The sequence below is a fragment of the Symphalangus syndactylus genome, chromosome 15 (assembly GCF_028878055.3).
Source record: "Symphalangus syndactylus isolate Jambi chromosome 15, NHGRI_mSymSyn1-v2.1_pri, whole genome shotgun sequence".
Classification (NCBI taxonomy): domain Eukaryota; kingdom Metazoa; phylum Chordata; class Mammalia; order Primates; family Hylobatidae; genus Symphalangus; species Symphalangus syndactylus.
Genome location: NC_072437.2, coordinates 70,864,229 through 70,883,827, shown reverse-complemented (window position 1 = coordinate 70,883,827; position 19,599 = coordinate 70,864,229). Strand labels below are relative to the sequence as shown.

The following is a 19,599-nucleotide window of genomic DNA, read 5'->3' as shown; positions in this document are numbered from 1 at the left end:
GTGGCACATGCCTGAGTCCCAGCTAATCAGGAGGCTAAGACAGAAGCATTGCTTGAATCCAGAAGTTCAAGGCTGCAGTACATTATAATCACACCTGTGAATAGCCGCTACACTTCAGCCTGGATAACATAGTGAGACCCCATCTCTTAAAAATAATTAATTATTTAATTAAATGTGCATTATTCAGGTAACTGGGATAACTGTAGAAAAACACAGGGCCATCAGATACAGTATAATACATCACTACTGATAATAGAGTTTATTTTCTTTTTAATCTTAGTTTCATATAAAACTAAACAACATTCACCTCTTAAAGGCAGTTCTTGACAAAACAAGGCAAAAAGTCCAAAAAAAATTGTGTCCAATATGTAGGATGAGTTATCCACTGCTCTCCCAAAATAGTGGATTTGATCATCAAGGAATAATACAACTTGTAACTTATTTGGAGGGAAAAGAGTTTTCATATATAGATGATTAAAAGTGTGATAATCCATTTAACCACACAGTCTAATTAAATCAGAGATTACCGATTTCTGAAAAAAATGTAATACCAGAAAAGCACTTCACATTTAAACAATGTCAAATAAAACAATTTGTATTTGACAATCTAAAAGACACTTAAAATCTTGGTAGGCCATCATCAATGACACTGTCATTGTAGTGCAGATATAAAGTTCATTTAGCCTTAGGACTAAAAGAATACCAGATATACATTAGGATTGGTAGCCAATTATTTTAAAAGGAAGTAATACACATTTGTCAAACATACATATGTTAGAAATGTGTTTTAATAGTATTTTCCCTAGGGATGAAGTTCAAAAGGAAGTAGTAAAAGCAGAGATGTCACAAGAGGGCCAATGAAAAGAGACTTGCACTAACAAAAAGAATCAGGTACTGACTTTTTTACTGATGTCACTAGAATACCGCAAAATACTGAGAACTACTGCATTCAGCATATTCCCTCATTTTTTTTCTCTGTGACATTAGTTTTCTGCAATAAAATATTTAAAAGATGTCAGTTTTTTGAAACCGCTACTCTGCAAACTATTTCTGATCAGAACTTGAAATGCTGTATTATAATTCCATGTCAGAGGAAGGGTATGTGCATCTCACAGTGGCTTCCAGTTGTTGCTGCCAGATTTTTCTTTGAGAATGCACCCAGAAGAACTTATCAAGCAATTGAGTACAAAAAGATATTCCCGTGAAAACCAGATAAGAAAGACTCCATTTTTCCTCACATGTGACCTTTAGAAGTTTTGAAAGTTCTGAAAAAATGTTGGCATGTGAACTCACCAGTCTAGACCAGTTTCCTCCCCTTGTGAAGGTAGCTGCTGCAGTTATAAAAAAAGTTAAGTAGGATCTTGGTAGGTACATCCTTCCATATTGGAACTCCAGAAGTACCAATCATAAATAATAGACTTTGTGACTCTAAAATTGTTCTTTTGAAAAAAGTAGCATGAGAGAGCTTTCAAAAGGTTAATCTAATTTACTTTTTAGTTACTGTACTTGTCAGAATTGATACTCCCTCCTTGAAATTCTCATTTAAAAAAAATTTGCAACATCACTTTGTCTCCTTTTTTCTTTAGCCACTGCTAAGTCTTCTCTACTAACTCCCTTTCCTCTAGGAAATGTTCATATTCCCAGGGTTTTGTAACTGGCCTCCTTCTCATTCTACATCTTTCCCACAGTGGACAGGCTCATTCAATTCTTCGACTTTGCCTAATAATTATGAAAAGATTATTCCATGTTTAAATCTCTGACCTCAGAGTTATCTCTAGCTATAAAAGCTGATTATCCATTTACCTACTGAAAATATCCTATATGAATATTTCATTAAACTGAACATGCATAGAAAAAAAAAAAAAAGAATCATTCCTGTTGACTTGCTGCTCTTTGCTCTTTATTCACCTGAAAATTTCCTACTTCTTACTCATGTCCAGGTTAAACGCTAGTGTACAACCTGGAAACCTAGTAATTATCTGAGATTTTTCTCTGCCCCCTAACTTTTTCCCTTCAATAATCACTAAGTTATATTAACTGTACCTCCTTTCTGTCTCTGTTTTATATTTCCACTGCCACTGGGAATATAAACATAAAAAAAAAGTTTACATTTTATGTTACTATTTCCTAAACATAAGCTTTTATAGAAAAAAAAATTATATTTCTTACATCTAAAAAATTAAGCAAAACAAATGAAAAAGGCATAATACCAGTTTAAAGAACCAACATGTTAAAATTAATAACTAAGTGGTATGATTTGGATCTGTGTCCACACCAAATCTCATGTCAAATTGTAATCTTCATTGTTGATGTTGGAGCCTGGTGGGAGGTGACTGGATCATGGGGGCGGAGTTCTCATGAACGGGTTAATACCATCCCCTTAGTGCTGTTCTCATGATAGTGAGTTATCATGAAATCTGGTGGTTTAAAATTGTGTAACAACTCCCCTCTCTGTCTCTTCCTCCTCTTCTGGCCATGTGAGGATGCCTGATTCTGCTTTGCCTTCTGCCATGAATAAAAGCTTTCTGAGGCCTCCCCAGAAGCAGATGCTGCCATCCTTCCTGTACAGCCTGCAGAACCACAAGCCAATTAAATTTCTTTTATTTATAAATTACCCAGTCTCGGGTATTTTTAAATAGCAATGCGAGAAGGAACTAATAAAGAAAACTGGTACCAAGGGTGGGGTATTTCTATAAAGATGCCTGAAAATGTGAAAGTGACTTTGGAACTGGGTTAAGGAGAAGAGGATGGAAGAGTGTGTAAGGCTCAGAAGAAGACATATTAGGGACAGTCTGGAGCTTCTTAGAGACTTGTTAAATTGTGACCAAAATGCTGACAGTGATTTGGACAATAAAGTCGAGGCTGAAGAGGTCTCAGATGGAGATGAAAAACTTATTGAGAACTGGAGCAAAGGTCACTTTTGTTGTGTATTAGCAAAGAGCCTAGCTGCATTATGCCCCTGCCCTAGAGATTTGTGGAACTTTGAACTTGAAAATGATGACATAATGTATCTCACAGAAGAAATTTCTAAGCAGCAAAACATTCAAGTGTGGCCTGGCTGCTTCTAACAGCCTATGCTCACATGAATGAGAAAAAAACAAACAAACAAACCTGAAAATGAGATATTTAAAATATATTTATTTAAAAGGTAAGCAGAGCATAAAAGTTTGGAAAATTTGCCGCCTGGCCATATGGTAGAAAAGCCCATTTTCAGGGGAGGAATTCAAGGAGGCTGAAGAAATTTGCATAAGAAAAAAAGAAACCAAGTGTGAATATCCAAGACAATGGGGAAAAGGCCTCAGTGGCATTTCAGAGACCTTTGCAGCAGCCCCTCCCCATCACAGGCCCAGAGGCCTAGGATAAAAGAATGGTTTCATGGGCTAGGGCCAGGGCCTTGACACCCTGCACAGCCTCAGGAAAAGACTCCCTGTGTACTAGCCACTCCAGCTCTAGCCTTGGATCAAAGGGGTACAGGTATACCTTAGGCCACTGCTTTAGAGGATGCAAACCATAAGCCTTGATGGCATCCACGTGGTATGAAGCCTGCAGGTGCACAGAGTGAAACAGCTGAGGCTTAGAGCCTCCACCTAGATTTCAGAGGATGTACGGAAAAGCCTAAATGTCTAGGCAGAAGCATGCTGCAGGGACAGAGCCCTCATAGAGAACTTTACTAGGGCAGTGCAAACGGAAAATGTGGGATTGGATCCCAACACAGAGTCCTCACTGGGGCACTGCCTAGTGGAGCTGTGAAAAAAAAGGCCACTGTCCTCCAGACCATAGAATGGTAAATCTCCCAGAAGCTTGTACTATGCACCTGGAAAAGCTGCAGGCACTCAATGCCAGCCTATGAGAGCAGACATAGGGACTGAACCCTGCAAAACCACAGAGACAGCACTGGTTCGGTTTGGGGAGCCCACACTTTGCACCAGTGTGCCCTGTATGTGAGATAGGGTGTCAAAGGAGATTTTTGTTTGAGCTTTAAGATTTAATAATGGCCCCATTGGGTTTCAGACTTGTGAAGGGCTTGTATCCCCTCTATTTTGGCCAATTTCTCCCTTTTGGAACAGGAGTGTTTACCCAAGGCTTATGACTCCATTGTATCTTGGAAGCGACTAACTTGTTTTTTATTTTATAGGCTCACAGGCGGAAAGGAGTTGCCTTGTTTCAGATGAGACTTTGGACTTTAGAGATAATGCTGGAATGAGTTAAGACTTGGGGGACTGCTGGGAAGCGATGATTGTATTTTGCAATGTGAGAAGGACATGAGATTTGGAGGGACCAGGGGAGGGGTGGAATAATATGGTTTAGAATTGTGTCCCCACCAAATCTCATGTCAAATTGTAATACTCAGTGTTGGAGGTGGGGCCTGGTGAAAGGTGACTGAATCATGGGGGCAGAGTTCTCATGAACTGGTTAGCACCATCCCCTTGGTGTTGTTCTCATGATAGTAAGTGAATGAGTTATCATGAGATCTGGTTGTTTAAAAGTGTACAGCACCTCCCCTCTCTCTTCCTCCTGCTACAGCCAGGTGAAGATGCCTGCTCCTGCTTTGCCATGCACCATGAGTCAAATCTCCCTGATGCCTCCCCAGAAGCAGATGCTGCCATGCTTCCTGTACAGCCTGTGGAACCATGAGGCAATTAAACCTCTTTTCTTTATAAATTACCCAGTCTTGAGTATTTCTATATAGCAATGTGAGAATGGACTAATACACTAAGCTTCCTAAATTTTTTTCACCATGGATGGGTAAAAACCTCATAATAGATTTGATGCTCGTCCAAGAATTGGTGACAAGGAAACTATAGCTCTAATTACTGCAAAAGCTTCCTTTGTCACCCAGTCTCTTTACGTAGTCACCTTCCATCTATCCTCTATATGAGAAGTTAGCAAACTACTGGCCCACTGGCCAAATCTGGTCTGCCTTATGCTTTTATAAATAAAGTTTTATTAGAGCACAGTTATGCCAATTTGCTAACATATTATCTATGACTGCTTTCACACTACAATGGCAGGGTTAAGTAAATATGACAGAGACCACATGATCTAAAATATTTCCCACCTGGCCCTTTACAGTAAAAGCTTGCCAATCTCTGCTTTATACCATGAACAGAATGCCCTAATACTCAAATCAAATCTTGTGACTGCCCTGCTCAAAATTCTCCAATAAATCCATACAGCAAACATTGCTGGCTCCCTACTCAACAGCCATTTCTTTTTCTTTCTTGCTGGAGAAACACAAGAGTATCTGGATATTTAGCATCCTAATATGCTTCCCCAGCTCCAAAAAGAGAAACAGTTATTCTAAGCTAATCACAGTAACTACATTTGCTTTCCCAGTGCCTGGTTAGGAAAAAACATGTGATGTAACCCAGCCCACAAAATGTTGCAGGAAGTCCGCTGCATAATTCCGAGATTTCTCTGTTTCAAAGAAACATGTGAAGAAAATCAGCCCTTCTAGCCTTTACATATTATATTGTGAGAACACGATTTTTGGAGCTGTTGCTAATTAGCCAATCATGAAAGGGGACATGAACAATACATGGCCAACAGCACAGCTGAAAGAAGGACAAGTGGGATCTGATGGTATCATCAAAACAACACTGGTCCCTACTGTTTTAGCCACTGTTACTTATCTCATCTAGTGTTTTCAGCCCAAAGCATTCTACCTGGTAAATTTCCCATGGTCTACAGGATAAGATCTACTCATTTCGATAGTATAAAAAAGTCAGTCATAAACTTGCCTTAGCTAGATATTCACTTTATTCCCAACCACTCACATCTCACACTTTTCACACTAGCAAAAGTGAAGTGCTCATAAACCCTGCAAAGTTCACTTAAGCATCTTACCTTTTGCACTTGCTGCTCCTTCTGCCACAACTTCCTTAGATGTTCCTTCTGCCAAACACACAATCTCATTAGATGTTCCTTCTGCCAAAAGGGCAATCTCATTAGATGTTAGTTTTGCCATACAATCTTGTTAGATATTCCTTCTTTAAACAACATTCTCTGCTTCTTTACCTAAAAAAGTTATACTAAACCTGCATTCTTACCTTAAATCCTACCCACTTAAAGCTCTCATTTCTCACCGCATGAAGTGTCTGGCACATGCTGAACAATAAATACATAATAAGTGACAATTATAAGCTTCCAGAAGGCATCTTGGCACACAGTAAGCACTTAATAAAGTAGCAAATAATAAAGATGATAATAAAGCTCCTGCCTGTAGTTTTTTTTTGTTTGTTTTGAAACAGAGTCTTGCTCTGTCACCCAGGCTGGAGAGCAGTGGCATAATCTCAGCTGATGGCAACCTCTGCCTCCCAGATTCAAATGATTCTTGTGCCTCAGCCTCCTAAGTAGCTGGGATTACAGGCATGCACCACCATGCCCGGCTAATTTTTGTATTTTCAGTAGAGATGGCATTTCACCATGTTAGCCACGCTGGTCTCAAACTCCTGGCCTCAAGTGATCCACCTGCCTCAGCCTCTCAAAGTGCTGGGATTACAGGTGTCAGCCACCATGCCCAGCCCTGACTGTATTTTTAAATGTTTGTATTCTGTGACATTAGAAAAATGCTTCACATCTAAAAGACACTTGATAGTTATTTCTTAAGTGGAAAGCTCAATAAATGAATAAAAACACGGTTTTTTTTGGAAATTCTGTTGAAAAAACATAAATCAAATAGAGACAGCTCTATTCTATCATGAGCACCTTAAACACCAAAACTATGTCTACCCCATCTTTGTCTTCTGCAACATGCAAAATCTAACTTACAGAAGTTCTTTGATAAATATGCAAGAAATGAAAGGTGTACTGATACTGTTCAGATTGTACAATGTATTAGGTGTTACATGCAGATAGCAAAGTAGCATTTTTGTTATTGTGAAACATTTTCGTACTTTTGTTATAATTTGTTGAGCCTATAGTTGGGCAATTTGAATATTGATTATGATAAGCTTTTGGCTAATGATATCAGTATCTCGTTCAAACAAAACTACTTTTATCATGACAATTAACCAGCAGGTAGAAGAACACATCTTGTTCTAAGAAAGTTAATATATGGCATTCAATTTTAAATTAGGAGTAATGAAGTCAATAATGGTGTGACCTTGTTGCTAGAAGAATATGTAACATGGCCTATGCTTCTTAATAAAGAATTGCTTTTCTGACTTCTGGACTCAGCAGGTATCTTTGAAAAATAATTTCCTATTGGTATTGGTGCACACTGGCTAAGTTTTGCAGTTCTTATTGCCATTTGTTTATGGTAACAAAAAGGTGTTGTTGGGTTTTCAATTTTAAAGATAGTTACTTTTTTAGTGACACAAAACACTGTGTCCCACAGTTTCAATAGCTTCTCTATTTAGTGAAGCTTGATACTAGATTGTGAACAGGCTTGAGTCAGGTGTTGAACGGTGAATTGTGGCTGAATAAAAATCTAGTGTGTTGGAGAAGTTGAATGTCTGTAATTTAAACTGCAGGGGTCTACTCATACACAGATATTCTTCCACTTCTGGCACCTCAGACAGCAAGATCAATACTGCTCTTTCTCCTTTTCCTCAGCTTACTCAATTTGAAAACTATGAGGATAAAGACTTACCATGATCCACTTCCACTTAATGAATAGGACATATATTTTTTTTCCATATGATTATCTTCATAACAGTTTACCTTCTCTAGTTTACTTTATCTTAAGAATACAGTATACAATATATATACCATACCGAGTATGTCTTAACTGACTATGTTATCAGTAACGTTTCTGGTCAACAGTAGACTATTAGTAGCTAAGTTTTGGGGAAAATAAAAAATCATACACAAATTTTCAATTGCATAAGGGATTGGCAACCCTAAATCCCACACTGTTCAAGGACCAACTATAATATTCACTTACTAAATGCAAACCACTTAGTTTACTAATTAAATAGAATATTCAATTTTATAACAACTTCAATTTATAATATGACTATAAAGAAAATATACAACATCCTAAAAGTCTTTTTTTTCTTATTTATACAGAGATATTACACAGAATTTTAGGAACCACAATTAAATAAATTTTTTCAGACAATACTGTTTGCGATTATAAATTACCTACAATGAAGTTCTTAAATATTTCTGAAATCTACTGAGAAAAAATTAAGAATGTGCAATTTACAAAGGAATTTCTTAAACTTCTCTTACTTTTTTATCTATGGTACAACCACCAAGAGTAATTCACTATCAGAAGTCTTACCTAGATTGCTATGTTTAGAAGTGTTTCTTGGTATATTTTTTTCTTTGTAGTCAGAAAGTTGTTGGCAAATTCTATGTATAAAAAATAAATAAAATTACTATTAATATTTTAATACCAATATAAAATATTTACCAAATATATTAAATTATTCTAAAAAGTGAGGATTTTGTTGCCTTATTTCAGTAGGCGATTATAGAGATTTAATGAGATTAACATTTTTTAAATATGAAGCAATAAAATAATCTGTTCTTAAGCTTTATTGCTGAAACTATCTTGGAATTCCAAATAAAACCCAATGTGTATTTTTTCATAGGTTCTAATATTCATACATTGCAGTTTTCAGAAAATGTTTTTAAGTCCTAATTTTACAAAAAAATAAGAGTCCTAATTTTGCTTATTAGTTGTCTTATTCTTTGTAGCTTGTAATTCAGGGACTCTCAATATCACCCTCTGCATAAGGGAGATTTGAGACTTTTTACCACCTGAGAAAAGACATTATAAGGATAAAAAGGAGCTGCAAGGTACAGATCTGGTAGCAAAGAAAAGAAACTCTGAATGTCAAAACCTGGCTTACACTACTATTCCTTCTCTACAGACTCAAACTCTGAATCAGCAGACCTTTGTTACAGTAATGCTTAATCTCCACATTCATTTCCAACTGACATGGAAGACAAAATGTATATGTAAAGGAGATGTATGTTGACATTTTCTTATTTCTGAGGTACATACTCACAATATATTTCCACACAACATCTCACGTGTTACTCAGCTTCGTTCTTATCTCATAGATCACCTTACATGAATATTTTTGTAGTGTAAATCACAAAGACTCACACTGTCTCCTCAGGGCTAGTCAGCAAATAGTCAAATGATCTTCCAGTGACTGTGCAAGATATGTAGCACTTTAAAAATTTGTGTGTCGTCCTTATGCAGGGGCCATGCTAATTCTCTCTGTATTGTTCCAATTTTAGGATATGTGCTGCCAAAGCAAGCACAAAGCCCTACTTTTCTATATGGATAGTGATGAGTCACAGACGAGCCTTGGCTCTGATCAATCCAACTAACCTACTGAGATTCCAAGAATTCTACTGAATGGCTTCCTATGAGGTAGAATTTGAAAATATTTTTAAAATTTCAGGTAGAGATGCAAGCAGTTTGGGAGATTTTCAATACTGTGGAAAACAATTGTCTTGAGGGGCCATCCACAAGTTGGTGCCCACTGCTCTGCATAAGGGTGATAATGAGACTTTTTACCACCCAAGAAAAGACATTATAAGGATTAAAAAGAGCTTCAGGGTACAGATCTGGTAGCAAAGAAAAGAAACTCTGATGTCTTTCTACAACATGATTTGAACCTCTCTGACAGTTTAGAACAACCCCAACTAATATTCACACTAAAGAAAATGTCAAACAAGGGCTTCAAAGGATAACATACCATGAAGGTCTTAGCCATGTCTAGGCTAAGATGTGGGTTCCACATAGGTTTTACATGTGGGGAGAAGGGTCACTATGCTCACTGTTTGTGGTTAAAGCTAGAAGGCCCAGCTGCCCGAATAGGGTGCTGGTGCTTTGGGAACAATGGCGTAGGAACAACGGGAACACATAAGCTTAGGTATGTGAACTAAAACAGTTGTAAATTTGAAATCTATGCATGGATCACCATGAGGACTGAGGGTTCTGAATCCAGTAAGGGCATCCTGGTAGCAAAGGTCAATCACTAATAGACTGCAAGACCAGTTTCAATGGCATCAATGCAGCACCAGGATCAACAGAAAGAATAGAATGACTAGAATGTTCTTTTTCTCTCCTCCTTCTGACTTGTAAAAAGATTTTCTACCTTGGACTTTGGAACCACTTCGGTTCCCGAAAAAATCAAAGAGGAGGATATAGGAGATAGCCCACAGAAGACAGTACAAGACTTTCTACTAAACTGTCCATTTCAAGACCCAAATAACTAATTAGAAAAATCAAAAATGTTACACTCTATGTATCCCTTGTACAAGGGTTACTCTTGGAATAAAATGGACAACACTGAGATTCCTAAAGATAAAGGTTAAAAGTCCTGAGATAAAGAATCCTGCATCAATTGCCACTTCTATCTACTCTAGCCTTTTGCTTGATTTCTGGCTGATGAAGTAGACTAAATCACTGCCTTTCCTGAACTGAACTAAGAAATATCATATGATGTATAAGATTTAATAGTTATAAGTATTTTAAACCTTAACATTTTAGTGTTAATAGCCTTTCAATGTAAACACTTACTTAATATAATGACTAGAAACAGCATAATCTTCTGCTGTCCGTCCATACATATCTTGAGAAAAGACATCAATATTTAGTTGAAGAAGAATGCTGACCATAATTTCTGATCCACAACGTACAGCAAGTATGAGGGCTGTTCTAAAATAACAGAGAGATAACCTTCACTTTTAGGGACTCTAAATTTTAAAAGCTAAGTTGGTATACCTTACCAATTTAATATCTTGCCTGTCCATGTAGAATTATACATTTACATGTATTAACATACATAAGCATCAGAGGTGCAGAAGCATTTATCTTTGTAAATTACCACCAAGGCTACAAGAAAGGGACAAAAAGGAAGCCTCTTGTCCCAGTCAACTATTACATAATAGAAGTTGCTAAATAAAGTCCTTTGATGGGCAAGAAACCATGCTGTGGTCACTTATCTAAAGTAGGCAAAGTTTTAAGTAAAGATTTCTCCACTGCTTTCCTGGACTTACATGTTGTAATTAAAAATAAGCTAAGGGACCTATCAGTAAGAACTGTCTGGAAGGTGAAAGCAATAATATTAATAATTATGGTAATAATAGTAGTCCTAGGATTTTCAGTTAATGATGATGGTAACCTAGCATGTGCTAGGAACCACATTAAGTGCTATATGTATAATCTTTCTTACTTACACACAGCCACCCATGAAGGATATATTATCCTCCTTTTCATACAGGACAACATATTTGGTGATAAGTAATGTTTCCAAGGTGATGTGGTTTGGCTGTGTCCTCACCCAAATCTCACCTTGAATTGTAGCAATCCCCACGTGTCAAGGGCAGGACCAGGTGGAGATTATTAAATCATAGGGGCACTTTCCCCCATACTTTTCTCATGGTAGAGAGTAAGTCTCATGAGATCTGATGGTTTTATAAATGGAAGTTCCCCTGCGCAAGCTCTCTTGCCTACTGCCATGTAAGACTTTGCTCCTCATTTGCCTTCCACCATGATTGTGAGGCCTCCCTAGCCGTGCAGAATGGTGAGTAAATTAAATCTCTTTCCTTTATAAATTACCCAGTCTCAGGTATGTCTTTATTAGCAGCATGAAAACAGCAACGTCACACACCTAGCAAGTGGGAAAGCTAAGAATTAAACCCAATCTTGTAAGAATCTAAAGCTTAGCTCTATTCTCTTTATCAGCCACCTACAACTTTCCTTCATTAAAGGAAAAGTGTATCCACTTAAAACTATCTTCACTCCCTCTGCCCACACAAACTAAAAATATAAACATCAAAATACACTAGAGATAAAAAAAAAAAAAAGATGAACCCACAGTATCTGGTAATAGCAATTAACTGTCATGTAGAAACAACATGTCATCAACATTCTTCAAAGAATGCAACTTAGAGCAGAGTCCTCCAAAAGGCAAAATCATTTTCCACTCCTATTTATGTTTAATAGAGCATATTTAATGGAAAAGCATATAAGAAGCAGAAGTTAAAAGCCACTATAAAAGGGTTATGAATCTGTTCAATATTGAGTCAGAAAGTAAAAGTTTGCACTTCAGAAAACTAACAAAACTAATATGAAACCCCTTTAGCTAATAAAAGTTCATATGACAAAAACATCACATCACAAATAATAAACATCAGTCAACATAATAAGAGAAGATGAGTCCTATATATGCTGTTCTTCATACTCCCCAGTCCAAATAATTGTCTTTCTACTTAACTGATAATTTGTATTTTTTACTATATCCCTGTAAGTTAATCTTCTTATTTATTATTTCTGACTTGATTGACTGTTACTACTCTACAGCAATACAAGTTTAACAACAACAACTAGTTGAGGACTAAGGTCTGATTTTTTTCTCTTGCCCAAATTCCTATCTAAGGGGTCTGGTGAGGCATGCTCTACAAACCATAAATTCTCATCAGATGGGTTCTATTGAACCCTATATATCATGACTTACTTTCCAATCTCATTCTGGCATAGCATTATGAGACAAGGGAAAAATCAAAGTATGTTATCCCCAAACACATTTCTTTGCCATAGTTTGAAATGGCCCTGCAAAGCTGTCCTTTGTGGAGGAAAATTTGCATTTGTAAAGAATCTCTATTAACACAGCAAGATCTTTTTCTTCCAGGCCCTCCCAACTCTAAAGAGATTAACTAACCATCTACCATCTTTTAAAGATCTGAATAGGAAACACTTGTCATCTATTGTCTCTAAGGGCAGCCACTATAAGACGTCAAAAGAACCTTGGTCTCCACAGTCTTTTATCTTAACCTGAACATTTCCCAGGTCTTTGGACAAACTCAACCAATTAACCAATTGTCAACCAGAAAATGTTTAAATTTACCTATACCCTGGAACCCCCGCCCTTTGAATTGTTCTGCCTTTCTGGATCAAACCAATGTGGTTCTTAAATGTATTTGATTGCTGTCTCATGCCTCCCTAAAATGTATAAAACCAAGCTGTGCCTCCATCACCTTGGGCCCATGTTCTCAGGACCTCCTGAGGGCTGTGTCATGGTCACTCATATGTGGCTCAGAATAGGTTTCTTCAAATAGTTTACAGTTTGACTCTCTTTGTCAACATAGTATACCTTTTGAAGTTGTCAACAGCATTTAAATTTGCTTTCTTCTTTACTAAAAATTCCACCATTTGCTGTTTTTGTTTATGTACCGCAAGTAAAAATGGTGTAAGTCCACCCTGTGAAAGAGCAAAAACAAAAAAGATACTTGCACATTCATGTTTATATCAGCACAATTCATAATTGTAAAAATATGAAACCAGCCCATATATCCATTAATCAACAAGCAGATATATGCACATACACACACCACAGATTGCTACTCAGCCACAAGAAGGAATGAAATAAAGGCATTCATGCTGAATGGAATTTGAGACCATTATTCTAAGTGAAGTAACTCAGGAATGGAAAACCAAACATTACATGTTCTCACTCATAAGGAGGAGCTAAGCTAAGAGGATACAAAGGCATAAGAAGGATACAATGGACTTCTGGGATTTAAAAAGAGTGGGAGGGGGTTGAGGGATAAAAGACTACACACTGGGTACAGTGTATACTGCTCATGTGATGGTTGCACCAAAATCGCAGAAATCACCACTAAAGATCTTATTCATGTACAAAAATAAATAGATAAAATAAAAATATCAATATTTAAAATAAAATCTTAATTATTTATAAATTTTTTATTCAGGTATGGCTTCCAAATATGGCATACTGACCCTTACATAGGTCAATGTTAAAAGAAATGCCCATCAATCAACGAGTGGCTATAGAAACTGTGATATATATATATATACAATGGAATACTACTCAGCCATAAAAAGGAATGCATTAATGGCATTTGCCACAACCTGGATGGGATTGGAGACTATTTTCTAAGTGAAGTAACTCAGGACTGGAAAATCAAATATCATATGTTCCCACTCATAATGGGAGCTAAGCTATGAGAATGCAATGGCATAAGAATGACACAATGGACTTTGGAGACTCAGGAGGGAAGGCTGGGAAGGGAGTGAGGGATAAAAGGCCACAAATTGGGTTCAGTATATACTGCTCAGGAGATGGGTGTACCAAAATCTCACACATCACCACTACTAAGAACTTACTCATGAACCAAATGCCACCTGTTCCCCAAAAACCTATGGAAATTAAAAGTTTAAAAATAAATAAACATATTTCAAATATTTTGAAAACAAAACTAGTTGATCTATACCTTGTTTTCTGATTCAATATTTGCACCGTATGAAAGTAGTTTTTCTGTCATTGATTTATCCTCATTATAGATGGCATAATGTAGAGTAGTATTGCCATAGACATCTGGGATATTTGGATCAGTGCCATGCTCTAGCAAAATAGTTGCACATTCCTCTTCCTGACATTGCACAGCCTGTCAGTATTAGACCAAGAAATAGATTGTAAATTCTAGGAAGTGAAAACAAACATTCCACAGGTTTCACCAACTAGTTATATTTAAATGAGATAAATTCATTTTTATTCTATATATTGAAATCAAATCCATCTCATGCTACAATAGTTGGCTACTATATACCTTTATGAGAGCTGTCCTCTTTTCCCCATCCAAGACATGAAGTTGACAGTTTCTGTGCAGCAGGAGTTTTACCACTTCTGGATGGCCTTTGGCACAGGCCAAATGTAGAGCAGTCCTGAGAGTGGGAAGACTTTTTAGTCATAGTGCATTATCTAAAAACATGCAATGATTCATTGTAAACACTGAATAGCTTGCTATTCCTCTGCCTTCAAAAAAATATTTAATTTCTTGTGAAAAAAGCACCATATTTATTAGCTCTTACTACTCATTACATTAATAAAAGAGCAGCCAATTTGAACAGAAAGATTGTGACCCTTGGATTCCATTCAACTTGGGCTGCAGTCCTACTTTAAGCTCGGTCACTTCCTAGCTATCACTTAGCAATTTTGTGCCTGAATTTCCTCATCAATAAAATGAGAATGAAGATAGCAGCTCTCTCATTGGAAACCACTGTGATGCTTAAATAAGACTCTATGCAAAGCATTTAGAACAGTTCCTAGCACAAGTAACAGCTCAATAATTATTAGATATGATAAGTTTTGCTATTACTAAGGGAGGAGACCACTCCTCATATTGCCTTATGCCCAATTTCTGCCTCCAAAGAAAGAAGTAAAAACTAAAAGGCAGAAATGAAATCCACAGGCAGACAGCCCGGTGCCATGCCCTGAGCCTGGTAGTTAAAGATCAACCCCTGACCTAACCGGTTATGTTATCTATAGATTCCCGACATTGTATGGAGAAGCAATGTAAAAATCCCTGTCCTGTTCTGTTCCGATCTGATTACCAGTGCATGCAGCCCCCAGTCATGTACCCCCTGCTTGCTCAATTGATCATGACTCTCTTGCGGACCCCCTGAGAGTTGTGAGCCCTTAAAAGGGACAGGAATTGATCACTCAGGGAGCTTGGCTCTTGAGACAGGAGTCTTGCCAATGCTCCCTGCCGAATAAACCCCTTCCTTCTTTAACTCGGTGTCTGAGGCATTTTATCTGCAGCTCATCCTGCTACATTACTACGACTTAACAAAGACAGTTTAATTAAGTAAAATAATACAATTATACCTACACTTTGAGGTATGTTTTAAAGATTAGAGCTGACATTGTATGTCAATAATTCTAACATGCTCATTTTCTCATATTTTAACATTTCTCACATTGGTATGCCACTTATAATTCATAATTTATTACAACTATAATTGGCAGTACTTAAATAATTCCCTTATTAATACATAAGAATAATGGGGCATCATACAATTCATGGTGCCTTACATTAAGTAGAATATTATATATACAATAGGTCTAGGACAGTTCTACCAAGATGACTGGCATTTAAATAAATTTTAGCTCTAAAAAGTACTACAGAAAAAGAGGGCTGGGGTTAAAACAACAAATTTTATAAAGAAGGTAATTCTTATTTTTATTTTCAAAAACGTTTAAGCCAACAGAAACTCTGGATTCAAATGAATAGTTATGGCTTGTTTAATTCAGTACTTAGATTTACAGAATGTATGTAAATCAGATATTTTCAATGACTAATATTAGGATTTAAATTTCCAAAATGGCAGTTGAAGGTTCTCTTTCACTGTTTTCTACCTTCAGAAATGCTTTTGTATGAAAGGAGGGAGGAAAAGCTTCCCCTGGGAAGAAGTCCTCATACTGCAATGTTCAGTCTCTCAGCTTGCTCAGCCTAGGCAGGTAAAAATGAAGTTTTTAAGGATGGAAGGTCCTGAAAGTAGTAGAGCTTATGGTCCACGACCAAGAAAATTAAGGAGCATGGACACAAAGGGTGAGGTTGGCGCCAAAGTTTAATAAGCCAAAGAATAAAGCTCTCTGCAGTGGAGAGGGGAGTCTGAGTGGACTGCCAGGTTACAGTTGAATTCAAAAGCTTTTATAAAAAACTGCTCTCATCTCTGTAACTGCTTGAGTAACTTTTCTTAACTATAAACTGTCTTCACAACTCCCCCTCATCTATGTAGGTGTGGGTATGTCTCTAGGCAAGCATAAAGCACTCTTTCTCTTTTTCGTACAACTGTGGGTTTGTTTTAGGTAAGCACCCCTCCTCCCTGTGCAAGTTCCCACCGTGTATATGCCCGAAAAGGGGGGGAAACTTTTTCCTGGGACCTCGCTAATCACACAAAGAACAAAGGGCTTCTATATAGGACTTTGCCTGCCTTGCCTGCTTATCTGTGCAGATGCACTGTAGGCTGTCATTCCTCAGGCAGGCAGCTTCTGCAATCTGAGTTTTTCTCTAAGCTGCTCTATTTTGCAGCTGTGCACTGTAGCTGTGACTTTTCAGGCAGGCAGCTTTCCTGAGGACCAGCCTTAACTGTTTATCTATTTCTTCCTTTTCTTCTCCCTCAATATGTCTGTATCTATTGGCACCTTCAATGGCTACATATTATTCCATCCTATGAGTGCACTGAAATTTGTTTATAAAATCCACTATATCAGTTCTTCTTAAAACCTTGCTATTTTCAGCAGTACTAAGGAAAATGAATTAGATGTATCTAATAATTTCCTAAAGATACTTCAGTATCATGGAATTGTTGCATAAAGAGCATATACATTTTTAACATAGCACTTACCACCAAATTGTCTATTTGAAAAGCCATCAGCAACTTAAAACGCTTTTTACTCAGCCTTATAAGTACCATTGCTCTTCATCCTCACAACTTTGTAGATAAAAAAACAGTATTTTAATCCTCTTTTAACTTAAATTCCTTCTCTTACCGGGAACACTAAATATGTGCATAGGTCAGCTGTAGAGCTGTGTTTTCCTATGTGCATAGGTCAACTGTAGAGCTGCAAACAAGTACTTTGCCCAATTTTAAGTTAGGCTTATTTCCTTGTTGATTTGAAATAATTCTCTGTAAAATGAAAATACATGGTTCATCTGGTATGTGTATATACATGTACGTTGTAAATACATTGCAAGTTTGTTGTGTTTTGTCAATTTTTTTCTTATATATGGGGTGTTTCAATTTCTATTTTGCTAAACCAACCTTCAAAATGCTTGCTTCTGAGTTCCTTAGGAAGGTCTTTGTCAACATAAAAATGTATCTGTATAAACAGGCACTTGTGTTTTCTTCTGGTAGGCTTTCTTATTTTGTATACTTAAAATTTTTAATCTACATTCCATTCGGAACCTATTTTTGTGACATATTTAGCTAGTTTTCTCCAAACAGCAGACACTCCATTTACAAATAATTCATCTTTTTCTACTAATATGAAATGTCACCATTATCAAGTGCTTAAATTCTTTTATATATTTGGGTGTTTCTGGATTTTGTATTCTGTCTCATTCATGTACGTCTTCCAGCTGTTAGTAAACCATTTGTAGAAATTAAAAGCACATTTTGGTATCTACGAAGGCAAATTGGTTTTCATTGCATTACAAAAAATTTTAATGTGATCATAACAATAAAATACAGCATGTGTAATTTTTAAATGTTAAAACTTTGGTGCTTTTATTTGGGTTAGGTGACACTGATAAATGCAGAAAGAGCTCCTATTTTGAGAAAAATAATTCTTCCTATTCAAGAGCACGAACTATCTTCCCACTTTAATGTTTCTTTCTAAAGTTCCTCAGTAAAGTATATATTTACATAGGGATACATGGATATAAAATGGATATTGGATTTTATCCAAAGAATTTGTAGCTCAGAAGTTAATATATTACGGGAACTATTTCTCTCATTATACACTTTTCTATAACGTGAATAACATGTTTTAAACTGTGCACTTTAAAAATAAAATATCGGGCCGGGCACGATGGCTCACGCCTGTAATCCCAGCACTTTGGGAGGCCGAGCGGGGCGGATCATCTGAAGGTCAGGAGCGCGAGACCAGCCTGGCCAACATGGGGAAACCCCGTCTCTACTAAAAATAGGAAAAAGTTAGCCAGTCGTATTGGTGCGCGCCTGTAGTCCCAGCTACTTGGGAGGCTGACGCAGGAGAATCGTTTGAACCCGGGAGGGAGAAATCGTGCCACCGCACTCCAGCCTGGGTGACAAGAGCCAGATTCCGTCTCAAAAAATAAACAAAAAATAAAATATATAGACTTAATTTTGGAAGTTAAATCACTTTAAAGTTGTCTCTAAAGTGCACTACAGGGAAATCGCGGCTGCGTGTGGTTTTCGTTTTGGGGGCTCATGAAGCTGCCTGGGCCCTGTGACTCCTCCAAGGATTCCACATCCCAGGTGCTGCGGGGCCTGCGGGGGCCAGAAAGCTGGGCCGGTGACAGGAGGGCGCACCCCACCCCATCCCCAAGGGAAGGGGCTTCTGCCAGTTCCCCATCCTCCCAGCCCCCGCCCGGCCCATTACCTCTTCTTCTTGTCTCTCTTGTCCAAGCCAGGGTCCCTGAGCATGAGGATGAGCTCCACTCTGGGAACTTTGCCCCTCCAGGCAGCTCTGTGGAGATTACCAAGATCTTCCAGGCAGACGTCGTACCCAGGCTCCAGGAAGGCGCTGTCACTGTGCTCCGCTCCAGAGCCCACGCCGTCCTCGCTGCTCCTCCCGCAGCAGGGGAAGCAGCGGCAGCACCACTTGCCCATCTTGCTCCCAAAGCCAGAGGTCTTCAAGGCAGATGCCGTCGGCTTCTTAGAAACCTCAGTCCCCACCTGCTTTTCACAGCCTCAGGAGCCTCCTAACGAATGGAACACCTCAGCCACCACCTCCAAGCAGGAAATGCAGTTTCCAAACTGTCCAAAGAGTAAGCACCAAGCCAAGCCAGGAAGGCCAAGCCAGTACCAGCCAAGCGACGCCACGCCAAGCGAGGAACGCAAAGCCCAGCAGTTACAAGCGAGTGGCGTGCGCACCTCTGGGGGCCTTACTGCGCGTGGCAGCAACTTCCGGTGGTCAACGGCTCTCGGAGCCGGTCAACGGCAACGGAGCGTGCCTGTGCAAGGCTCTAGCGTCACCAATGTCAGCGACAGCTTGTCACCGGCCCTGCGTTCTGCCAAACCTCGTGGGAGTTGGCCCAGCCTTTGGGCCATGGAGAACGACAGGCAGCCCGTGGGAAAGCTGTCTTGTCGCAGGACGGGGCTAGAGCGGCTGGAAC

The 19,599-nt window shown here is 38.2% G+C and overlaps 1 protein-coding gene and 1 non-coding gene across 4 annotated transcripts in view; both read right to left on the bottom strand.

The window, feature by feature from the left end:
- The window catches only part of LOC129463876 (POTE ankyrin domain family member A-like), a 71,769-nt gene extending 52,425 nt beyond the window's left edge, over positions 1-19,344 (bottom strand). For 2 of the 3 annotated variants that reach the window (XR_010115940.1, XM_055244583.2), the window contains exons 1-7: positions 18,864-19,344; positions 14,545-14,659; positions 14,209-14,382; positions 13,068-13,174; positions 10,493-10,630; positions 8,231-8,301; positions 5,848-5,928 (exon numbers count right to left, since the gene is read on the bottom strand). Coding sequence is in view for 1 of the 3 variants with exons in the window: in XM_055244583.2 (XP_055100558.2) it covers positions 5,848-5,928; positions 8,231-8,301; positions 10,493-10,630; positions 13,068-13,174; positions 14,209-14,382; positions 14,545-14,659; positions 18,864-19,093 (916 nt within the window). In the remaining 2 variants the exon portion in view is untranslated. The remainder of the gene's footprint in view (positions 1-5,847; positions 5,929-8,230; positions 8,302-10,492; positions 10,631-13,067; positions 13,175-14,208; positions 14,383-14,544; positions 14,660-18,863) is intronic. The other variant, XR_008651322.2, reaches the window with a different exon arrangement.
- LOC129464310 (U6 spliceosomal RNA) lies at positions 9,119-9,225 on the bottom strand. Its single transcript, XR_008651537.1, has one exon. It is a non-coding gene; the product is annotated as a U6 spliceosomal RNA (small nuclear RNA).
- Positions 19,345-19,599: the final 255 nt, after the last annotated feature.